This window comes from Hemiscyllium ocellatum, chromosome 35 (genome assembly GCF_020745735.1).
Source record: "Hemiscyllium ocellatum isolate sHemOce1 chromosome 35, sHemOce1.pat.X.cur, whole genome shotgun sequence".
Taxonomy (NCBI): domain Eukaryota; kingdom Metazoa; phylum Chordata; class Chondrichthyes; order Orectolobiformes; family Hemiscylliidae; genus Hemiscyllium; species Hemiscyllium ocellatum.
Window position 1 is genome coordinate 24,093,449 of NC_083435.1, and position 11,092 is coordinate 24,104,540.

At 49.5% G+C, this 11,092-nt stretch overlaps 1 protein-coding gene across 1 annotated transcript; it reads left to right on the forward strand.

Annotated features, from left to right (window-relative positions):
• The first annotated feature begins 2,228 nt into the window (after window positions 1-2,228).
• LOC132832570 (nuclear factor 7, ovary-like) lies at window positions 2,229-10,762 on the forward strand. Its single transcript, XM_060850662.1, has 5 exons — window positions 2,229-2,765; window positions 5,091-5,174; window positions 5,300-5,427; window positions 7,397-7,506; window positions 10,164-10,762. The coding sequence occupies exons 1-5, from the start codon at window positions 2,229-2,231 to the stop codon at window positions 10,760-10,762; spliced, it is 1,458 nt and encodes a 485-aa protein (XP_060706645.1).
• Window positions 10,763-11,092: the final 330 nt, after the last annotated feature.

Consider the following 11,092-nt stretch of genomic DNA (forward strand, 5'->3'; position numbering starts at 1 on the left):
AGTGCTGTGTGTATTCTGTACTGTCTGGTGTCTCAGTGCTGTGTATATTCTGTACTGTCTGGTGTCTCAGTGCTGTGTGTATTCTGTACTGTCTGGTGTCTCAGTGCTGTGTGTATTCTGAACTGTCTGGTGTCTCAGTGCTGTGTGTATTCTGAACTGTCTGGTGACTCAGTGCAGTATATATTCTGTACTGTCAGGTGTCTCAGTGCTGTGTATATTCTGAACTGTCTGGTGTCTCAGTGCTGTGTATATTCTGAACTGTCTGGTGTCTCAGTGCTGTGTATATTCTGAACTGTCAGGTGTCTCAGTGCTGTGTATATTCTGAACTGTCTGGTGTCTCAATGCTGTGTGTATTCTGTACTGTCTTGTGTCTCAATGCTGTGTGTATTCTGAACTGTCAGGTGTTTCAGTGCTGTGTGTATTCTGTACTGTCTGGTGTCTCAGTGCTGTGTGTATTCTGAACTGTCTGGTGTCTCAGTGCTGTGTATATTCTGAACTGTCAGGTGTCTCCGTGCTGTGTATATTCTGTACTGTCAGGTGTCTCAGTGCTGTGTATATTCTGAACTGTCAGATGTCTCAGTGCTGTGTGTATTCTGAACTGTCTGGTGTCTCAGTGCTGTGTATATTCTGAACTGTCTGGTGTCTCAGTGCAGTATATATTCTGTACTGTCAGGTGTCTCAGTGCTGTGTGTATTCTGAACTGTCTGGTGTCTCAGTGCTGTGTGTATTCTGTACTGTCTGGTGTCTCAGTGCTGTGTGTATTCTGTACTGTCTGGTGTCTCAGTGCTGTGTGTATTCTGTACTGTCTGGTGTCTCAGTGCTGTGTATATTCTGAACTGTCTGGTGTCTCAGTGCTGTGTATATTCAGAACTGTCTGGTGTCTCAGTGCTGTGTATATTCTGTACTGTCTGGTGTCTCAGTGCTGTGTATATTCTGAACTGTCAGGTGTCTCAGTGCAGTGTGTATTCCGTACTGTCAGGTGTCTCAGTGCTGTGTGTATTCTGAACTGTCAGGTGTCTCAGTGCTGTGTATATTCTGAACTGTCAGGTGTCTCAATGCTGTGTATATTCTGAACTGTCAGGTGTCTCAATGCTGTGTGTATTCTGAACTGTCAGGTGTCTCGTGCTGTGTATATTCTGAACTGTCTGGTGTCTCAGTGCTGTGTATATTCTGTACTGTTTGGTGTCTCAGTGCTGTGTATATTCTGTACTGTCTGGTGTCTCAATGCTGTGTGTATTCTGAACTGTCAGGTGTCTCAGTGCTGTGTGTATTCTGTACTGTCTGGTGTCTCAGTGCTGTGTATATTATGAACTGTCAGGTGTCTCAGTGCTGTGTATATTCTGTACTGTCAGGTGTCTCAGTGCTGTGTATATTCTGTACTGTCTGGTGTCTCAATGCTGTGTGTATTCTGAACTGTCGGGTGTCTCAGTGCTGTGTATATTCTGTACTGTCAGGTGTCTCAGTGCTGTGTGTATTCTGAACTGTCTGGTGTCTCAGTGCTGTGTATATTCTGTACTGTCAAGTGTCTCCGTGCTGTGTGTATTCTGAACTGTCAGGTGTCTCAGTGCTGTGTGTATTCTGAACTGTCTGGTGTCTCAGTGCTGTGTGTACTCTGAACTGTCTGGTGTCTCGGTGCTGTGTGTATTCTGAACTGTCTGGTGTCTCGGTGCTGTGTGTATTCTGAACTGTCTGGTGTCTCGGTGCTGTGTGTATTCTGAACTGTCTGGTGTCTCGGTGCTGTGTGTATTCTGAACTGTCTGGTGTCTCGGTGCTGTGTGTACTCTGAACTGTCTGGTGTCTCGGTGCTGTGTGTATTCTGAACTGTCTGGTGTCTCGGTGCTGTGTGTATTCTGAACTGTCTGGTGTCTCGGTGCTGTGTGTATTCTGAACTGTCTGGTGTCTCAGTGCTGTGTGTATTCTGAACTGTCTGGTGTCTCGGTGCTGTATGCACGGTATTCTGAACTGTCTGGTGTCTCGGTGCTGTATGCACGGTATTCTGAACCGTTCTCCCTCAGTGACATAGTAGGTTGCTGTGTTAGTGCATTGTCAGTGGGTTGGCTCTAGTCTCAGTGAGTGGTTCAACTTACACTCTCAGGCTGGCTGTGGGTTCAAACACACCTCTTCCGTCCCTTCCCTCCCTGTGACCGTGCCTGCACTGCTCTCTGGAAGCACACAAGGAAGTGAATCTCAGAGCGGGACCCCGCCAAACGCTGGGATTTGGTGGCGGGATGGATTCCGGACAGCGGGCTGAGAGCTGGAGACAGGAGTTGGTTTGTACGGTGTGCCTCGGGCTGTTAGTGGATCCAGTGACCCTGGAGTGTGGCCACAGTTACTGCCGCTCCTGTATCACAGGCTGCTGGCAAGGCCAGGAGCCCAACTTCTGCCCCGAGTGTCTGGAGGTGTTCCCGGGGCTAACCCTCAGGTCTAACCGGGCTCTCGCCAAACTGGCCGGGAGGGCGAGGCAGCTGAGCAGGAACTGGAGGATGGAGAGCCCGCAGCTCCACTGTGAGTTACACCAGGAAGAAGTGAAGCTGCTGTGTGAAACCGACCAGGAGCTCATCTGCAGCATCTGCCGGGACAGCCGGGAGCACAGATATCACACCTTCATCCCCCTCAATGAGGCTGTGGGCCTTTACAAGGTGAACAAGGGCAAACAGAGGGAGCTGACCACGCCTTCAACCGGAGTAGGACTCTGTCCCTCAATTCTGGGAAGCTCCAGTTTTAGGCACAACGCTGAGATCCTGAGGGGAGAGGATTGGTACCAGGTCAGCCACCAGAGTCTGAGATCCCCCCCCCCGGGTGGGGGCTGACACCAGGAGCTGACCCTCAGGGATACCACATGAGGAGGTGATGGACTGAGTGGTGTTGTGTCAAGCAGGAGGCTGGGAGAACACAGCAAGGCAGGCAGCATTAGGAGGGGGAGACGTCAATGTTTCGGGTGTAACCCTTCTTCAGGACTTGGGGTGGGGGTGTAAGGGGAGCACCTAGGTCATGTTCTGGGGACCCAGGTTCAAATCCCGCCTCTGCACAGATGGTGGAATTTAAATTCAATCTAAAATAAAATCTGGATTTAAGGATCTAACGCTGACCAGGAATCCATTGGGGATTATTGAGGAAAACCCATCTGGTTCACTAAAGGAAACAGCCTTCATTACCTGGTCTGGCCTCCGTGTCACTCCAGACCCACAGCAAAGGGGTTTGAGACTTAACTGCCCTCTGGGCAATTAGGGAGGGGTAATAAATGCTGGCCTGGCCCAGCGATGCCCACATCCCGTGAATGAATATTTAAAAAGCGTTGACACTCAAAACCTGACTCTGAACGAGGCAGAACTACAGTCAAGAACTGTTCATGTGGAAACAAAGGGGGACCTGGTGACTATTTTCCAGCCTCTGTAGAGGTCTGACACTAACAGGGAGGAGCTGAAGTAGGAGAAAGTGAGGACTGCAGATGCTGGAGATCAGAATTGAAATGGATGGTGTTGGAAAAGCACAGCAGGTCAGGCAGCATCTGAGGAGCAGGAGAGTCAACATTTTGGACAAGAGCCCTGATGATGGGTGAGGATCAGAAATAGGCCATTCAGCCCATCGAGTCAGCTCCTCTCATCAATGTGATCATGGCTGATCTGGTAATCCCTGACTCCAGTTTCCTATCTTTTCCCCATAACCTTTGATTCCCTCACTAATTAAAAATCTGTCTGGTCAGCCTTGGATGTACTTGACAGCACAACCTCTATAGCTCTCAGTGACAGAGAATTACACAGATTCACTCCCCCTCTAAAAGAGATGAAATTCTTAAATAGACACCCCCTTATTCTTGGATGATGTGCTTTGGTCCCAGACTTTCCCACATGTGGAAACAACATTTCCACAGCTCCCCTGTCAAATCTCCGAAGGATCATGTACATTTTCATAAAGTCACCTCCGAATCTTCAAACCTCTTACTGAACCTCAGAACAAAGTCCCTCCAGATCCAGGACCGGCCAAACAAACCTTTTCTGGGCTGCCTGCACTGGCGTCTTCACGGTATTCCAGCTTTGGTCTAACTGGTGTCCTCTGTACCTTCAGGAGAAAAATCCCACCGCAGTCTCATCCTCCACCTTTCACCGTAAGCTCGTACATGTGTACGAATTAGAGAGAGCGAGAACTCTCAGTGTAGATTGATGAGGACTGACCTCGGGCTGAGGACCTTCAGTCACATAGACTGGTGACAGTCTTCTCTTGGAGAAGAGAAAGCCAAGGTTAGATTTGATAAGAGTCACACAGCAAGGAAACAGGCCCTTCAGCCCAATCCGTCCATGCCAACCCGATGTCTTAAATTGAGCTAGTCCCACTGGCCTGCATTTGGCCCATATCCCTCTAAACCCTTCCTATCCATGTATCTGTCTGAATGTCTTAAATGTTCCATTACTTCCTCTGGCAGCTCGTTCCATGTACGCCCAGCCTCTGTATGAAAGATTTGTCCCTCAGATCCCCTTCAAATCTCTCCCCTCTCACCTTGAAACCTATGTCCACTAGTTTTGGACTTGCGTGTCATGATTTTCCAAACCTCTCTAATGTCATCCTTCAGCCTTCTAGGCTCCAGAGAAATAGCCCTAGCCTCTCCTCGAACCCTCCAATCTTTGTAGCCTTGGTGAATGACTGTTGGGGAAGTGTTGAAAATCATGTTGGGTCTGGGCAGAGTGGAGAGGGAGAAATATGTTCCGGTTGGTTAGAGGATTGAGAATCAGGGCGTGTACAGATATGAGAGACAGGACTGGTCGGAGAAGCCAAGGAGAGAGGAAGGGAAAGGCTTTCTCCGTCCTGCGGGATTTTGGGGTTTGGGATGCTCTGTCCGGATGCATGACAGAGGCAGGTCCAATAGGGCGGGAGTGGGGGTGGGGGTGGGGTTGAGGGTGGGGGTGTACACCCAAGAGGGAATTGAATCCAGGAAGATGGCAGCAGACATGCAATGGGGCTGAATGGGACCACGTCCGTCCCGTTGTGCAGAGAGATTGGGGGTGGGTGGCTTCCACAGCACTTCATCCTGCCCAATCCACTTTTCTGGGAAGGTCTGAAGGCCTCCGTTCAGGAATTTCTGCTCTCGTTTACAGGATCAGCTGAAATCGTCCTTGGATTTGGCCGCCAAAAGGAAGGCACAGCTGCTCAAGGCTAAGCAGAAGATCTCCCAAGTCAAGGTGAGACGCCCGTTTGTTCACTTCTCCAAACCCCAGTTTCTTTCCCTCTCCCCTCCTCCCCCCACTCCCCCCAACTCCCCGTTTTGAAACATTTTGATCGTGTCCCTGTGTTCCAATGGGCTCAGGAGCAGTCACGCAATCTGCAAGTCCACATCAAGTATGAATTCGCCAAGATGCACCGGGCTCTGAGCGAGATGGAACGGTTCCTGGACGGAGATCTCCGTGCACGGGAAGGGATGATCCTGGAGGCTATGTGAGGGAACCTGAGGGAGATTCAGGATGCCCTGGACTCTGCTGAGCGGGTTCTGACCGAGTTTCAGTCGCGGCTCCATCGGCCGGACGTATTGGCCATCCTCAAGGTGAGGAGAGAAACGTAGCAGTCTTTGGTAATCAGCATCTTGGTATTGCCAAGAATCACCTGGAGGGGGGAGTAAACGCTGTCCCCTACGTACCCACTGGGGAGGGGGCGTTCAGTGTTCTGTATCCCTATCATTATAAGTGTAGGGGTGACTGAGAATGAGGACCAGGCGGGGGCCATTCAGCCCATCAAACGTGCTTGAAAGCAGTGCAACCAGATCATGGCCCATCTTTTATTCCAAGACCATTTTCCTGCAATATCTCCTGTGTCCCCTGATATCTGGAAATCTCCAGGGATTTACCAGGATGTTTCTGGGAATGGAAGGTCTGCGTTGTCCCGAAAGGCTGGATAGGGTGGGACCCTCCTCACTGGAGCGTGACCTTAGAGAGGTTTATAAAATCGTGACGGGTTAACGTCGGATACTGGAAACCTCAAGGGGTTTCCCAGGATGGTGCTGGGGATGGGGGGTTTGAGTTATAAGGAGAGGCCGGAGCATTGGAGCATTGGTGGTTGAGGGGTGACCTTATAGAGGTTCATAAAATCATGAGGAGCAAAGATCAGGTGAATGGCACCTGGGGTGAGGGATTTCAAGACGAGGGGGCCACATGTTTAAAGTGAGAGGAGAGAGATTTTAAAGGAAACGAGGGCAAATGTTTTCCCCAGAAGGTGGTTTGTGTGTGACGTGACCTTCCTGAGGAAGTGGGGGATGTGGCACAATTACAATGTTTAAAAGACATTGTACGTGAATAGGACAGGTTTGGAGGGATTTGGGGATGAGCAGGTAGGTTGGACTAGTGTTAAAGAGTGTGGTGCTGGAAAAGGCAGCATCCGAGGAGCAGGACAGTCAACGTTTCGAACCAAAGCTCTTCATCTGGAATGCTGCCTGACCGGCCGTGCTTTTCCAGCACCACACTCTTCGACTTTGATCTCCAGTATCTGCAGTCCTCACTTTCTCCAGGGAGGTGGGACTGGTTTAGTTTGGGATGAGGGCCAGCCTGGACTGGGTTGGACTGCAGCATCTGTTTCTGTGCTTTATGAATCTGTGACTATGACTCAATGAGACTCTGTACTCCTCTGGGGCAGAGAATTGACCAGGATCACCACTCTCTCAGGTTCAATGAAATCCCCCTGCGTCTCAGTCCGAAATGGCCTGACCTTTATTCCGAGGTTGTGTGTTCAATCCATTCACATGTGTTGTATGACCCTTTGACCTTTTCCCTATAAATTCTGCGTCTACGGTCTTCCTGTGGGCGGCACGGTGGCACAGTGGTTAGCACTGCTGCATCACAGCGCCTGAGACCCAGGTTCAATTCCCGACTCAGGCGACTGACTGTGTGGAGTTTGTACGTTCTTCCAATGTCTGCGTGGGTTTCCTCCAGGTGCTCTGGTTTCCTCCCACAGTCCAAAGATGTGCGGGTCAGGTGAATTGGCCATGCTAAATTGCCCGTAGTGTTAGGTAAGGGGTAAATGTAGGGGTATGGGTGGGTTGCGCTTCGGCGGGTCGGTGTGGACTTGTTGGGCCGAAGGGCCTGTTTCCACACTGTAAGTAATCTAATTTAATCTCTCTCACTCACACCTGATGCAGGAGCAGTGCTCCTAAAGCTAGTGTTTTCAAATAAACTTGTCCAACTATAACCTGGTGTCATGTGAATTTTGACCTTGTCCCGCTTCATCGTATTCAGTTTTTGATCTGTCTGACAAAAGTTGACTTGTGTTTCTGTTTTGTTTCAGGAGAAAGATTCCTGGAATGCCAAGTATGACTTTCCTTTATTTACAAAAACAAATTGTTAACAAACACAGCTTAATCTTTTAGTGCAGAAAGAAAGGAAATATGTTTTTCAATCTTTGAACATTGAACTTGCAGGAATAGTCACAATGCGATGGAACTGGTGGATATGGCCCTTCCTCTGGGGATATTCAGAGGTCCCTTGCAGTATATTGCCTGGAGAGAAATGCTGGACACTATCAGCCCAGGTAAAGAGATGTCTGTGTTCTCGGTCCCAGTTAGTAGAGCAGTGATTTCAAAGAATGTGGGGGAGGAAAATGGAAAAGAAAATATGAGGTGGGGGTGGGGGGGTGGAACTAAGCACAATTTGAGCACCTCTCCCATTCTTGCCAATAGCCACTGTTGGAAGGTTCACCTCACATTGATCCACATTATTCTCCATCTGCCAAATATTTTCCTACTCGCTCAACTGGTGTTGATTCCCGGTTAGAACAAAGAACAGGCCCTTCAGCCCTCCAAGCCTGAGCCGATCCAAATCTACTGTCTAAACCTGTCGCCCAGTTCCTAATCAGCTGTATCCCTCTGCTCCCCAACTTCCCATGCATCTGTCCAGATGCATTTTAAATGAATCTACCGTGCCTGCCTCTACCCCCTCTGCTGGCAACACGTTCCAGACACCCACCACCCTCTGTGTGAAGTACTTGCTGCATGTATCCCCGTTAAACGTTTCACCTCTCACCTTGAAAGCGTGACCTCTCGTTAATGAATCCTTCACCCTGGGAAAAAGCTTATTTCTATCTACCCTGTCTATACCTTTCATGATTTTGTAAAATTCAATCAGGTCCCCCCTCAATCTCCATTTTTCTAATCAAAAGGAAACCTAACCTACTCAATCTCTCTTCATAGCTAGCACTTTCCATACCAGGCAACATCCTCATAAACCTTCTCTGCACCCTCTACAAAGCATCCACGTCCTTTTGGTAATGTGGTGACCAGAACTGGACACAGTTCCTGAAGTCACTGCCATGTATCAGAGTTGGAAGCTCGCACAGTGAGAAAATTACAGGGGATGCTGGACGGGGCTGCCATTCAGAAAGTGACCTGTATATCCTGACCCAACCCTGGGAATTATAGAGCAGTGGGCCTTACTTGGGTTGAGGGTAAAGTGTTGGACTAGGTTATAAGAGACAGGATTTATAATGAAGAAATAAGTTGATTCAAGGTATTTTCAACAAGGTTTTGTGAAGGGTAGGTTGTGTCCCACAAACCTTATTGAGTTCTTTGAGAAGGTGACCAAACAGGTGGATGAGGGTAAGTGGTCGATGTGGTGTATATGGGTTTCAGTAAGGTGTTTAATAAGGTTCCCCAAGGTAGGCTATTGGACAAAATACGGAGGCATGGGATTGTGGGTGGTTTAGCAGTTCGGATTAGAAATTAGCTAGCTGAAAGAAGACAGAGGTTGGTGGTTGATGGGAAATGTTCATCCTCGAGTTCTGTTACTTGTGGTACACCACGCGGCTCTGTTTTGGGTCCACTGCTGTTTGTCATTTTTATAAACGACCTGGATGAGGATGTAGAAGGATGGGTTAGTAAATTTGCAGATGATGCTAAGGTCAGTAGAGTTGTGGATAGTGCCAAAGGAGGTCACAGGTTATAGATAAGCTGCAGAGCTGGGCTGAGAGGTGGCAAATGGAGCTTAATACAGAAAAATGTGAGGTGATTCACTTTGGAAAGAGTAACAGGAATGCAGAGTACTGGGTTAACAGTAGGATTCTTGGTTGTGTAGATGAGCAGAGAGATCTCGGTGTCCATATGCTTAGATCCCTGAAAGTTGCCACCAGGATTGATCGGTTTGTTAAGAAGGCATACGGTGTGTTAGCTTTTATTGGTGGAGGGATTGAGGTCATGCTGCAGCTGTACAAAATTCTGATGCGGCCTCACTTGGTGAATGGCATACAGTTCTGGTCACCACATTATCAGAAGGATGTGGAAACAGTGGAAAGGGTTCAGAGGAGATTTACTAGGATGTTGCCTGGTATGGAGGGAAGGTCTGATGAGGAAAGGCTGAGGGACTTGAAGCTGTTTTTGTAAGAGAGAAGCAGGTTGAGAGGTGACTTAATTGAGACGTATAAGATAATCACAGGGTTAGATAGGGTGGACAATGAGAGCCTAATTCCTCGGATAGTGATGGCTAGTACAAGAGGACATAGCTTTAATTTGAGGAGTGGTAGATATAGGCAGATGTCAGAGGTAGTTTCTTTACTCAGAGAGAGTAGTAAGGGTGTGGAACGTACTGCCTGCAAAAGTCGTAGACATGCCAACTTTAAGGCCATTGGATAAACATATGGACAAGAATGGAATAGTGTAGGTTAGATGGGCTTCAGATTGGGACAGTCAGTGCAACATCGAGGGCCGAAGGGCCTATACGGCGCTGTAATGTTCCATATTATTCTATTCATTGTTTTCTGCTTGTCAGTCACCTCCGTCCATGTCAATACCCTGCCCACCCCCACCCTCACAATTCCATGCACTTTCATTTTACACGTTAATCTCTTACCCGGGACCTTAGTAAAGGCCTCCTGAAAGTCCAAGTAAACCACATCCAGTGGCTCCCCCTGAGCAACTTCACGAGTCACATCCAATTGCTTTGACGAGCATGATTTCCCTTTTGGAAATCCCTGCTGACTCTGCCCAATGTTATCACTGTTTTCTGAGTACTCTCCCATTATAACTTTTCCCGTGGACCCTAGCACATTCCCTGCTGATAACAGACTAATGGGGGTGGCACGGTGACTCAGTGGTTAGCGTTGCTGCCTCACAGCACCAGGGACCCAGGTTCGATTTAACTCATTCACCCGCTGCCTTTTCTTTGTGTTTTCCTTCCCCCTGCCCCTCCCTCGCTCAGTGCCGGCCGCTCTGACCCTGAATCCGAAAACCCCCACCCCCTGGCTGGTCCTGAGTGAGGACCAGTCCGCCGTGAGGATGGGAGACCGAAGGCAGGAGCTCCTGGACCTGCCCCAGAGGTTCGACCGGTGCGCCTGTGTGCTGGGGTCGGAGGGATTCACATCGGGGAGGCACTACTGGGAGGTGGAGGTGGGGGACAAGACCGAGTGGGACCTGGCAGTGGCGAAGAGGTCCTGCAAGAGGAAGGGGAGAATCAGACGGACCCCCGAGGACGGCTACTGGAGACTGAGCCTCCGAGGTGGGAGCGAGTACACTGCCTTCACCTCACCCCCGACCAGCCTGAGCGTCGTTCCGAGGCCGAGGAAGGTCGGGGTGTACCTGGATTACGAGGGGGGTGGGCAAGTGTCGTTTTACAATGCAGCCAGTATGTCCCACCTCCACACTTTCACTGACACCTTCACAGAGAAACTCTACCCGTACCTCTGCCCCTGTTTGAACGACGGTGGGAAAAATTCGGTGTTTATGAAAATCTGCGGGGTGAAGGCCCACTCTCTGACATCACCCGGCCGGAGTCTAACTCCCACCGCAGTGGGCCCGTGAGTAAAGGGCGATGATCTCCCTTTGCTGTGTTATCGGCTTTTCAGGATTTCAGTGCCTGTCATAACAACTAAAGCAAGGTCTTTACTCCTGCATTCCTGGGTGGGCCCAGCATTTATTGCCTTTCCCTAATTGCCCCTAATTTAGGAGGCAGGGGGTTGATCCAGTGCGGTCCCTGAGCTGTACAGATTGGGAAAGGATTTCCCAGATTTCGTCCCAGAGACAGTGTTGTCGTTCCAATCAGGACGGCACGGAACTTGACCTTTTACTTCTCTCAACCTGCTCCCCCAGCCCGGTGTGGCAGTGTCTCAGCCTGCTCCCTCAGCCCGGTGT